At 52.1% G+C, this 13,493-nt stretch overlaps 1 protein-coding gene across 1 annotated transcript in view; it reads right to left on the reverse strand.

The window, feature by feature from the left end:
• GABBR1 (gamma-aminobutyric acid type B receptor subunit 1) overlaps positions 1-13,493 on the reverse strand; it is a 187,509-nt gene that overhangs the window by 47,507 nt on the left and 126,509 nt on the right. Inside the window, exon 7 of the mRNA XM_081181814.1 lies at positions 5,630-5,790. Coding sequence (XP_081037940.1) covers positions 5,630-5,790 — 161 coding nt within the window. The remainder of the gene's footprint in view (positions 1-5,629; positions 5,791-13,493) is intronic.

A 13,493-nucleotide genomic window follows, 5' to 3' on the forward strand; every position in this document is an offset into this window, starting at 1 on the left:
GAGAAGGGAGCTTGACGAACAGAGAGGTGAAAGGCCCTGTGGGTGTGGGGACTGTGGCTCAGTGATAACTAGAACATGATGCTGTGCATGTAAAAAGTTCGACCCCCAGCACAGTGCATTACTGACTGAGACAGGCTAATAGTTCTGTGTTCCTGGGGGTGCAACGCTAACCTGCACTTTCAGGCAAGGGCTCAACTGTGTTTCCTCGGTTTCACTCCTATGGCTAGTGAGAGGGAGAGGGAGAGTTGCAGATGAGCTTCCCCCTCTCAAATGCCTTCTTTTCCTATCCCCACCCTATGAAAACAGTGTAAACATCTGGAGAGGCCTCAAGTGCTCAGGGCTTAAGGAACAAGGCCAAGAGTGGTGGACCAGAGTGCTTGGTTTGATGCAGGAACCGGGAAGGAAAGCTATTTCCCTTTAAACAGGCCATCTACACATCTGCCCTGAGCAGTAAGGGATATGTGAGGGTGGGGGCAGAATCGTCCCTCTGTTTGCAAAAACGTAAGACGACAAAGCCAGACCCTGTGCAGGTTTTTCAACAGCTGCTGAGATTTTGATGGATGGATTTCCTCCTCCCTTAGGTCTTGCATGGGGCTGGTTTGCCCACCTTTCTATTGCCATCGTGCAACAGGAAAGATGGGGCAGGAGGAAACGCAGGAGAAGACATTGCATAACAAGGGCTGGCTTTTTCTTGCCAAAGGGCCCATCTCCTCCTGCACTGATCCTGCTATTAATGGCCAGCGGGAGGGCTGTCCCTGCATGTCTTCTTCCACCAGCACAGCATAATGGGAGACCACCCTCCCCTGCCAATTGGGATTGGAGATATTCTGTCCCTGAACATGGAGGCTCCATTCTTCGGCATCACAAGCACGGCACAGAACAACGTGGCCTGCCGGCGTTCTGAGCAGCAGCTTGGGGAGGCAGGTTCCCAAATATAGCTGCCAATTTACCCTCCGCTTCCGAAGGACTTAAAGAGGCAAGGAACGCCTTTCTCTCTTTCTGTGTAGCTAAGATCTTCCCACACACCCCACCTGACCTCCGCCCTGCTGGGTTGCACTTTCTTTTCTTCTCTTTGGGCAAATATACTAGGCATCCCACCCTCTACTTCTCCCCCCATTCCAAGAACCGCCAGGGCTGCCCATCCTGCTCCTGGCTGTGCGCCTCCACCGCAAGGGGATGATGAATTATTCAGGGCATAGCTGCCCGGGAAAGAGGATCAGTTTCCATGGCAACCCCATCGCAGGCGCTGCCACGGCAACCTGTCAGCGCCAGGGAGCGGGGCTTCAATTGGGAGGGAACAAAAGGAGGAACGCGGGGCGCAGGGTGGGTGGGGGACCAGGAAGCACCCAGGGTAGCCGAAGAGAGCGAGTGAGAGAATAGAGAAGAATCAACACAGCAAAGGCAGCTTTCTTCGGGGTGGGGGGGGAGGATTGATGTATATGCGTGGGAAGAGGGACAGACGAGACCACAGAGATTGACGGAGGGGCGGATGGATCAGTGGCTGTGAATTTTGGGATCGGGCACGGAACAGAGCAGCGCTTCTGGAAACGATGGCTGGGGACAAGGAAACGGGCAGGACAGACGGAGAGGTGACAGACTCGGTTTTGTGGGTGAACAGAGAGATGGGGGCGCTTAGGGTGAGGTGCACAGCGCTGGATGTGGAAAGAACACGCCACTTCTGGCAAGAAGCGTGGGCAGAGCCAGACAGAGAGTGGGAGGGCACGTGTGTTCGTGGAAGGCGGAGTGGCCACGGAATGGGCACTGGAAGCCGATTCGGCTTTCTATAGTCTGCCCGTTGCTTGCACCTGCAAGTGCAGGGGAAGAGCGGCTGTTGCGTTTCAGGGACTCCCCACAGGAATTTAATTTCATTTATTAAATTTGTATGCCCCCCATCCTCCACTGATCTCGGGGGCCTTTTGCAGCAGAATAACACACAGCCCATAATAGAAAAGAGCAAAAAACTGTGACAGCAGGATGCCGGGCTCCACGGGCCTGTGGTCCAATTCATTCCCGAAGGGCTCTTCTTACGTCGAAAACATGCGCCACAAACTCAAGTCCGCTGCAATATGGGCCTTCTTGGAAAAGATGCATGCACACAGAGAGAGGTCTGTCTTTACCTATGACCATGCTCAGGTCAATGCAAGCAATCTATAGGCACCTGCCACTCAGAAAGCCAAAGGTACGTATACTCCAGCAGATGCCATCTCCCAGTTTGGGGAGATGAGGAAATGTGGCCTGGTTTTATTGTAACCTGGGAAAAAAGAGAACTGCGTTTCAATGGCCTTTCCAGTACTACCAGTGAAAGCCAAAGAGCTTGGCAACAAAAACAACAGCATGGCTTCCTCCCAGGCCCTGCTTGGCTGTGATGAAACCCTAGAAGGCTGAAGCCGTACAGTGAGAGCTCCTCTCTCCCCTTGTGTTGCCAGTTGGGTTCCTCTTCTTGTTCCTGACCTCTGGCACATTTCGATGCTCAGAGAAAACTGGTGACGAGAACAGAAGAAGGGCCTGCGCTGGATCAGGCCAATAGCCTATCTAGGTCATCAAATCAGATGCGTGTGGGTCCTGCACGCAGGACCCAAACAAAAGAATCCTGTTCCCTCCTGAGGTTTGCAGCAACTGGTGCTTAGAAGCAGGGCTACCCCTGGACATTAGCAGAGGGAGGTGCCCTGCTGCTATCCTGAAAGTCATTGAATGTAGAAGACAGAAGTGTGAAGAGCTGGGTGGGTGTTGAGGAGCATGGGTGAACTGCTAACAGGTACGAATGCACGTATTGGAAACCAGACAGGACTGGCACCTGAAGAATGGCACAAGGTACATTAAAGAGGGAACACCGGCCCCCTTGAGAAAGGGGCCGTAGCTCAGCAGGAGAGCATTTTGCTTTGCAAGCAGGAGGTCGCAGGTTCAATCCCTGGCGCCTCCAGGTAAGACTACAAACGGCTCCCTGTCTGAGACCCTGAAGAGCCGCTGCCAGTCAGTGTTTTTGTCCCCTGTTGGAAACTCTGGAGAGCCCCTGAGAGCCAGCATAGATGGTACCGAGCTCGGCAAGACAAATGGTCTGACTCAGAACAAGGACGCTTCCGATGTTCCTGTAAACACACGGCAGGCACAAACGCACAACAGGCAGAGTGAATGAGTACACAGAGGCATGAATGCGCAGGGAAAGAAAACAAAAAACAAGAACGGGAGAGAAAGAGAGAGCACGTGGCAAAATCTGGCTGTACAAACCACCATGCTGTTTGCCTGTGGAATCAAATTGGACAGAGCCTTTGGTTGCCGTTCCATTGCATTCGTACCTAAATGGCTAAGTCCCACTTGCGCAGGACACCGACTTAGAACAACGTATATGCAAATACACAGTAAAGCGGTTAGAGAGGGAGAGGGCAGCATGCCTGAGAAAGCTGAGCATTTCTCAAGGCCCAGATCTGTCTGCAACTGTACTGGCAGCTCAGGGGGAGACCCTGGGACAGGTTCCCAGTTCAGGCAAGACCTGGGCCAAGTTGGAAGTCCTGCCTTGGACAGTTTGCCTCTTGAGGATGCTGCAGTGCCTTCTAGATTTGAACATCCCTCTTAATTCTGTCTCATACTGGCTGTGACACACACACATCCTGGAGCGGGGAAATTCATTTATGCTTTTGGTTCAAAAGGTACCTCTAGGAAAGAAAGAACTGACAGGGTTAAAAAAAATGCTGGGATTCTTCCACCACCCTCCACCTCCTGCCGCCATAACTCCTTGTTGAATTCTCTTCAGTTTCTAACCTTGGATCCCCATATTGCTACCATTCCCAACACTGGGTAAATTGGCTGGGGATATAGCTGGACTGCAACTCCCATTATGCCCAGCCCACTTAGCCAAGGGTAGGAATGATGGGAGTTGAAGTCCAGCAATGTATGGAGACCCAAGGTTAAAGATGAGTACTCTTAATGTAGGTCAGCAATTCCAGAAACAAGCTTTAATCAAGCTCATGGCTCTAGGAAGAGGCAGCGGAGAGCCAAGGGCAGGTGAGCTTCACCTGGGCTGTGGCTCAGTGGAAGAGCATCTGCTTGAGAGGCAGAAGGTTGCAGGTGGTCCCATCCCTGCCATTGCCAGGTGAGGCTGGGAACGTCCCCTGCCTGAAACCCTGGAGAGATGCTGCCAGACAGTGCAGACAGCACTGAGTCAGAGGAACCAATAGTCTGACTCTGAATAAGGCAGCTCCAGATATTCCCTCTCAAATGGACCACTTGCCCTCCTGCAATCTCTACCCCAGGAAACCGATCCACACTGGCACCGGCGACCACCCACCTTTTCCCACCTTGGTGCCACATCATCCCATCTCCCACCCCTCGGACCTCTCGTTTGGATCCCAATCCAAGAGATAGTCTTCCCCTTAGTAGTCATCACCCACAGTCTGGTCCATATTGCCAGAGGGGAAACCAACACACAGAGAGGATTCCTTCTGTAGCCCTGGCACACAGGACTCCATTGACACCAACAGATCTAATGCTGCTCTTCCGAGTCACACTTCCCATAGCCACAAACAGTAGCACCATCCCCGCATGCTGATCCTTCCATTCCCTTGACAGAAGCGAGATCCTGCATCTCCCCAGCTTCCCCCACCTTGCAAGGAAAAAAGCATGGGGCGGGGGGAGCACATCTCCCTATGCCTACTTCTGTCCACACCATCAGTGGGTCACCTGGTAAGGCTCAACGCGAATCTTCCTCTTGTGCAACCTGCCTTGCATCTACGTCCCTGGAAGCCCCCCCCCACTTCCCACCAGCTCCACTCCCCCAGGACTCTTCTCCCACTGCATGCACTGCTGAGATGGCTTCTTCCCTTTGCAGACTTCTTGCCTCCCTTTTCACCTTGACTGCTGCTGCCATGTTGGGCCAATCACCCCACTTTGCAACCCTGGCTTGCATCTCTCCCAAAGCCCTGATATATCTCTGTGGCACGTCCCTCACTCCTAGCACCCCCTTTCCGTTTGGAGCCCACCAAACCTCCCCATGCCCAGTTTTCCCCCAGCCCTCTCTGCCTTCCTCTCTTGGCAGCTGATGGGACCGCAAGGTTCTCTGTCCAAAGGAGATGCTCTGGTCCCATATGAAAGGTGAGGGGGCAGAAGGGACCCTCCGCGGCACTGCCCCGTTTAATCTTGCATCCCTCCGGCCTTGGCCAGCTCCCTCGCCCCTCACCTCCCAGCTCTCATGGGGTACTGACTGGCTGTCTTGACACCTTCCCACACATCTGCTTCCTACTTTCAAGGTCTTTTCATCCATCCCTTCTCCCAGGGGCGTTCTAGGGGGAAGGATGGACAGCCCTTGGACAGCGCAGCCTGGGCTCTCCGTGCCCCTCTAGAATCTGCGAGGGAGTGGGTGGAAGGATGCAGACCAGCCCCAGCACCTCAGTTACTCCTGTGAGTCCATCCACCCAGGGCTCACTTCGCTGCACTTGCACCAGGAGGTGCACCACCAACCCCTGCCGATGCCCCCCATCCCGCCCGCCGTCCAGTGTGATGGGGTGTCGTCGTCCCCCGTCCCCCAACCTCCAGAGCCGCTCATCCCCGCAGCGATGCCCACGTGTCGCCCCCTGAACGGGCCGGGGCGGCTTGGGAGGGTGGGGTAAGGCTGGGACGGGTCGCCCCGTCGTCTCACCTCGCTGTCGCGGTGGTCGAGGCGCAGCTCGTAGTCGGGCAGGATGTCCCTCCGGCTGTTGACGTCGTCGAGGGCCATCTGGGCCGAGGGCAGGCAGGCTTGGCCCCCGGGCCACCCGCCGGTCATGGGGAAGAGCGCGCCGATGTGCAGCCTCTTCTTGCCTGCGCCCAGCGGGGGAGAGAGCAAGAGCCAGCCCGTGAGCACCAGCAAGGCCGCCTGGGCACCCCCGGCGGGGCGCGGGCCGGGCCAGGCCATGGTGTGCGGCCGGCCGGAGGTCAGGGGCGGCGGCGGCGCTGGCGGCGAGGGCGCGCGGCGGCGGCGCTGGCTGCACTGTGCGGCGGCGGCGAGGGCGCCAGAGCCGGCTCCTCCATGGCGCTGCCCGGCGTCGGTGCTGCAGTGAGCGAGCGGGCGAGCGAGCCAGCCGAGGGGGGAGGGGAGGAGGAGGAGGAGGGAGAGCGGGGAGGGGAGGGGGAGGAGGAGGGAGAGAGGGAGGGGGCTGATGTCAGCGCGGAGCCGGCGTTAGTCCGGGGCTGGGGAAGGGGGTTGCAAGGGGAGCCCACCGCGGCGCCACGTCCCGGCGCAAAGGGGTGGGGATGGGGACCAGGGCAAGCGAGGCGAGGGAGGTAGAGGCCGAGGAGGCGGTGGAGGAAGGAGAGGGGGAGGGGGGCCACAGGAGGAGGTGTGGGGAAAGATGGGGGTGATGGAGAAGAGAGGGGGGAGGACAGGGGATAAGGAAACAACTTGGGATGATGGAGAGAAACAGGAAAGGAAACACGGGGTGCTGGTGGAGAGCAGGGAAAGTGGCAGGGTGATGGAGGGACGGGGAAGTCAGGTGAAGGAAGCGGGGAGCACAGGTGTGCGTGTCTGGCTGCGGGGAAGAGATGGAGGAGCAGAAGACATCCACGGATGGGTGGAGGAAGAGGGCTGGGTGGCTAGAGGCGCTCAGGGATGGAGAACTTGAGAGGTATAGATTGGGAAGGGAGGAAGGATCAGAATAGAAATCAAAGAGGGGTGGATGGGAATGAGGGGCAAATAGTTGAGGTGAGGAGGAGGGGGAAATGGCCTGTAGTGATGGAGTAAGAGCACGTGGTGGAGGAAGGCTAGGAGATTGTGGGGAAGTGAGAATAGGATGGAGAGAAAGGGAAGGAGGCAGGAGGAACCGGTTGGTAAGAAAAGATGCTTGGATGGAGACTCGGAGTGAAGAGGCAACGGAGGCCCAAGGGATGAAAAGTCAGGGGAAGATGGAGAGAAAGAGGCAGGTGGAGAAAAACAGAAGTGGATGGATGATCAGAGAGAGGGCGGGCATACTAAAAAGAGGAAGACTAGAAGGACCTCAGGCTAGCTCCAGGTCTTGCTGGGGTCCAGCTCCCATGAACATTGACCATGCTGGGTGGAGCTGATGGGAGTTGGAAACCGACAACCTCTGGAGAGCCACAGGTGTCCCACATCCCTGTGTTGAGGGGATGGAGAAGAGGCTGGTGTAAATAGTCAGTGAGGAGAAGATGCATTGAGGTTTGTGGAAGGAGGTGGCACAGGCCTAAAGTATGGAGGCGAAAGAGATGAGAGAGGGAGACTGAGATGGATTGAAGGGGTGGAAAAGCAGCTGGTGGCGAAGCCGGGCAGAAAGGGAGTAGACGAGACCGGGAAAGATGGAGCTGGGGTTGAGAGCTGGGCTGCTGCAGGGAGGGAGGGAAAAGGGAAACTGACAGGGATGCAGAGTTTCAGAGAGAGGAAACCCAGCGATGGGGTCAAGGATGAAGGAGGGTTGAAGAAGAAGCTGGTGAAAGCTGCCTCCAGACTCTCCCTGCTTTTCTGGAAGGAGTCGCTCACATCCCATAACTTTAGGTTTGCGCTATCAACGTGGATGGAAGGGCTCTGTTGCCCTAACAAGTCCACTTTAAAAAAAAAGAATTGGGAGTTTTTTTGTAGTTTGGAAAAGTGATGGGGAAATTCACTGAAAAGTGTGGGGTGAGGAAATGTCAAACAAGAAGACACAGAAATTAAATGGACGCAAACAAATCAGGAGAAACGCTCACTGTCCTATTACTGCCCCACAAGCAGATCTGAACTAATGCTCAGTGAAGCCTGGATGTAAGGCATTTCCGGACGGACAGGCTGTTGGGCATTGTTTGCAAGGAGATTAGATGACACACTGGCTATTTAATGAGCGTTCACTCTGATTTGTTTGTCCGGAGGCTGGACGACGACATTGCATCCAAACAAATGTCACTCCACTTGCCTTATCACAAGAGTCCGATCTTCTCGGGAATCAGGGTTTAATTTCAATTACCTATTTTTGCACGAGAGCTCCCGTAGTTGTGCAACCTGAACGTGCTGATATGCGACTGGATCCCACCCCAAAACAAGCGAGAGCCTGGAAGTGCCCGTAATCTAACCTCTGCGTAAACTGTGCGCAAGCAAATGAGGACAAATGCTGAATAAACGGATCGTCTGGAGGCAAAGCAGAGAGAGCAGGGAAGAGAGGAGAGGAGATGGGAGAAGCTTTGTGGAGGAGATGTACAGAGATGGGGGGGGCAGGGGAGGAGGAGGAGAAAAGGAGAGTAGAAAAGGCAGATGGGATCGATCAAAACAGTTGATACCGAGGGAGAAGCAGAGGCGCAGTCTGAGAGGTGCGGAGAGCACTGACACAAGGACGCAGTGGGCACAGCTTAATGAAGGACAGGGGTTCACAGCCATCAGGCCAGGATGTGGGGAGCAAAGGGATCCCAGCCCCACATGCAGACGGAGCTCCATCTAAGGGGTGCATCATGCTTCTCAACTTCCAGCTGACCAGAAGAAACTCTTTCTATATATTAGTTCAGCAAAAGATAAAGTGGCGGGGGGGGGGGGGAGGAGACACCCTAATGTGAAAACAAGCTAGAAGCAGTTGCTTTGAACTGCATCAGATCTGTTCCCTTTCCTGCTGTGTGTGGGGCGGGCGGGGGGAGACAACAGTTTTCTGGTTTAGAACAGAGACACTGGGGGTCAGGATTCCTAGATTCGCTGGAAGGGGAGCCCAGATGATACAACGATGGTGGTACGTGTGTGTGTGTTTGGTGGTAGTGGTGGAGGAGGGGGGCGCGCGCACTGTGAAGTCCTCGGCTCTTTTCCCAGCTTTGGGAAACGGGGAGGAGGTGGTGTATGTCACCAGCTCCCCTCCCTGCTGGCTGCTGACATTTTCCTGGCACGGAGACATGCGGAGGTGGCTGGGAAAGGAACGGAAGCAAAGAAAGGAATAAAGAGCTTCCCTGCAGATCAATGTACTTTCACCAGCCGCTCGCTGGGGTTCACCCCTGGCGGGGAAACGGAGTCTCGGGGAGAGGAAAGGGCACGCACAGAAGAAAACAGGGAGGGGGAAGGGAGGGGAAGTGCAAGCAGAAAAGAGCAATTCTTGGTTCTCCAAATCTCCCTGCTCTCACCCATCAGGGTCTAGGGATAACCAACGTGGCGCCTGCCAGGTGTTGCTGAACTACAACTCCCATCAGAGGCAGCATAGCCACGGTCAGGAATGAAGGGAATTGTAGTCCACTAACCACCAGAGGGCACTACATTGGCTTCGCCTGCCCTAAGCTAGCCTTCCCTCCTCACCCTTCCCTGGCTGTTTTGGACTACAATTCCCATCAGCCCTGGCCACTGGAAACTGCATTTCAAGACATCTGGAGGTAGCCAGGTTGCTGCAGGCTGCCCTGAACCCTACTAATCTTTCATGGAAACTAGGGGTTTGGGGTGTCAGGTTTTGGGCTTGGGCAGATTAGTTCCTCTAATCACATTCCCATCCTGTTAGGCACCAGTGTCCTCCCAGAGTTAGGAATAGGACATCTTCGCAAAGGGAGAAGGTGCCTTGCTTTTTCCACATGCGCCCAGAAGAACATAATGGACTGACTCTTAACATAGCTGGGGGGAGACATACAGGGGTCTCCCATATTTATTTTAGGGTCTAGAAGAAAGTTATAAGTGCCATCTCCAAAATAAAGGTAAAGGTACCCCTGACCGTTAGGTCCAGTCGTGGACAACTCTGGGGTTGCACGCTCATCTCGCTCTATAGGCCGAGGGAGCTGGCGTTTGTCTGCAGACAGCTTCCGGGTCATGTGGGCAGCATGACTAAGCCACTTCTTGTGAACCAAAGCAGCGCACGGAAATGCCGTTTACCTTCCCGCTGGAGTGGTACCTATTTATTTACTTGCACTTTGACGTGCTTTCGAACTGCTAGGCGGGCAGGAGCTGGGACCGAACAACGGGAGCTCACCCTGTTGCAGGAATTTGAACTGCCGACCTAGGCTCTGTGGTTTAGACCAGTGTTTCCCAACCTTTTTTGGGCAAAGGCACACTTGTTTGATGAAAAAAATCTCGAGGCACACCACCATTACAGCCCCGTGACGTCAGCGCGCAGCGTCACGCCGGGAGGGACGCACGAAAGTGTAAGTTTCAATTTTTTCCCCTCCCCCTTGCCGGGGAACCTCCAAGCTTTGGGGGGGGGGGAGGAGGCAGCAAAGCGAGGCAGGAAGGAGAGCGCGGCTTGGCTGGGTGAGCTTTGGCAGGGGCAGGGAATGAGAGCTGCGAGGCGGGCGCTGCGGACGGAGGCGCTGCCCGCCGAGCTCGCAGGCAGCCAGGCAGGCAGACGGCGAGAGCCCCGCGCTGGGCGGCCTCTCCTCGCCGCCGCCGCCCCGCCTCTCGCCGCCCGACTCGCCCGCCTCCCTCCAGGCAACATCTTGCGGCACACCAGGCAACATCTCGCGGCACACTAGTGTGCCGCGGAACAGTGGTTGGGAAACACTGGTTTAGACCACAGCGCCACCCGCATCCAAAATACTTAACTTTTAAAGCACATCTATGGGCCCAAAGCTGTAGTCTGCCATCACCACCTCTGGGCAAAAAAATTAGAGCCTCTCAAAAGCCCAACAAGTAGGTCACTTAGCAGGCCGCTTGCCCCTCTAAAGACCTGTGCAATCACTGAGATCTTCAGCTGCTGGGTCAGATGGCATGACTGGGATGCAGCCTAACATAAGGTAAGTTACATCAGCACTATTGCCACCATATGAATATATGGTAAAGAAAATATGAAGTGGGTACCCAAACACATCTTTGTGCCAGAGGTGGGTCAAGCAGCTGAGGACTACTGACTTAGATCATCTGGGGAACTTTTATTCATGGGACCCCACCCAACAGAATACGAGGCCGGTGAGCCCAAATGGGCCTTTTCCCACCATAGCTCCTGTACCATGGAATGCCCTATCCCTGTGCCACATGTGAAATAGCATTGATCCAGTGGCTTCTGATGTCTTGTGAAGACATTTTCTTCATTTGCCCAGGATTTCCCTGACCCACAAGAATCTCTTGTTTCCGAATTCCTGCTTTAACCTGATCCTGGTTTTTATCTTGTTTTCATACTGATGGTTTACTGCTTTTATTATGCCGTTTTATTGTTTTTTTATGTTGTTTTTGTGTGCCACTTAGGGATTTATTTATTTATTTTAGATATAGAAAATATCATGCAGGTTAGAAATGCTTTTAAATACAATGAAATGAATTTTAAAAGTGATGTAAAACAACATAGTGCTTAGTCATCCCTGGCAGAGGATGACGAATTTTCAGAGAGAGGCAGTCACATGGGCCTGTGGTGGTCTTTAAAACCCCAAAGGATGGATGCCAGAAGAAAGGCAAACAGCCCATGAAAAACAAGGTGGTTACCTCATTGCTCGGTATTCAGTAATCTGATGTCATTAAATGGATGGACACATTCTGTCCGGGAAGGAAGAGGTCATTTTGCTGCTTTTTGGCCTAGGCAAGCCACACACTCGATAACTGTGTGGGGACAAGAAGACACCTAGAATTATCCCCTGCTCATGTCCTTCCTGTAGCTCCTTGAGAAGTCCCATCTCACAATAAGAGGGACAGTACTGCAGGTAAGAGAAGCTGATGCATCTACCTGGCGGCGTTTGAACGCATTAGCTGTTGAAGGGGAGCCCAACCACGAGGGAAGCTGGCTCCTGAAGGAAAAGGCTGTGAAACCAAAGCATGTTCGATGTGAAAATGCCGTTTCCAAAAACAGCCTTCCCGATAAGTATTTATTGATTTTCCAAAGATAAAGAACAGAAAGAAAAGGTAAAGTGACCAAGCAAAAGTTTAGAAAAAAGAAGATACAGCACGAAAAAAAATATTCCATATATACAATAAAAAATTTTTCCATCGAATTAACGTAGTCATCTCTTCCTGGACTTCCTTCAGCCCGCCCGTGAATCTTCCGCAGTAAAAATCTAAAATACACATTGCCTATTATGTATTGTCATTGGTTACTTTTTCACCTCTATTTTCCTTAAACAATACCCCTTCCTCTTTTACAGTGCTTCTCTAAATCCCCTTAACGTTATTTGACCTTCACTAAGGTGTTCCAAGTAATCCGCATATTTCCCCCAGTCCTTGGCAAACTTTTGGTCTCTTAGGTGTCTAATCTTTCCCGTTAACCTATCCAAGTCCGAGTAGTCTAGTAACTTCGATCTCCACTCCTCTATTGTTGGCATTTCCTTTTTTCTCCACTTTTGAGCAAGAACTATCCTTGCGGCTGTTGTTGCATAGTACAAAAGTTTGTGGTCTTTCTTTTTAATTTCATTCCCTAAAATTCCTAGCAGGAAGATTTCTGATTTTTTAGTGAATGTATATTTTAAGACCTTTTTTAATTCAGTGTAGACTTCTTCCCAATATTCTTTCACTCTCCTGCACTCCCACCACATATGGTAGAAAGTACCTTCCTTCTCCTCGCACTTCCAACATTTGCTATCCACTTTATACATTCTTGACAATTTCACAGGTGTTATGTACCACCTGTAAAACATCTTCATGACATTCTCTTTCACAGTCATACATGCAGTAAAATCCAGACCCTCTTTCCATAAGTTCTCCCAATCTTCAAATTGTATATTGTGGCCCACATCATTAGCCCATCGAACCATTACTGTCTTAACTTCTTCATCTGCCAGGTTCCAATCCAACAACATTTTGTACATTCTAGATATTATTTTCTCCTCGCAATTTATGATTTCCCTCTGAAATTTCGATTCTTTATCTGCATACCCTCTATCTCTAGCCTCTTTTCTAAACATCTCGTTAACTTGGAAGTGGTGTAACCAATCATATACATGCCCCTTAATCTGCTCATATGGTTTTAATTTCCATTTCCCATTCTCTTTCATTAGCAGTTGCTCATATGTTGCCCAGTCCCCATCCATATTAATTTTCTTGAGGCTCATCACTTCGAGAGGTGAGAGCCAGTGTGGAATCTTTGGTTCCAGTACATTCTTATATCTTTCCCATACTTCGATAAGTGGGCCTCTAAAAATATGGTCTTCAAACCCCTTATGCATTTTCCTTTTACCACACCACAAATAAGCGTGCCACCCAAACCTGTTATTAAAGCCTTCTAAATCAAGTAACTCCTTATTCTTTAGCTTAACCCACTCTTTCACCCAACAGAGGCATACCGCCTCATAGTAGAGTCCAAGGTCCGGTAAGGCAAATCCTCCCCTTTCTCTTTTATCTGTCAACAATTTATATTTTATGCGAGGTTTCTTGCCTTGCCATATAAATCTCGATAATACTCTCTGCCACTCTTTAAACACTCTACTCCCCTTAATTATGGGAATGGTCTGGAATAAAAATAGTACCCTCGGTAGTACGTTCATCTTGATGGTATTGATCCTTCCCCAGAAGGACAGTTTCAGTCTTCCCCATACTTCCAGGTCTTTTCTTATTTCTCTCCATACCGGCTCATAATTGTTTTTATATAGATCTATATTTTTAGGCGTGAGCCAGATCCCCAGATATTTTATTTTCTTAACCACCTGTATCTGTGTCTGTTCTTGGATTGTTT

This window comes from Podarcis bocagei (genome assembly GCF_964188305.1).
Source record: "Podarcis bocagei genome assembly, chromosome: 2".
Taxonomy (NCBI): domain Eukaryota; kingdom Metazoa; phylum Chordata; class Lepidosauria; order Squamata; family Lacertidae; genus Podarcis; species Podarcis bocagei.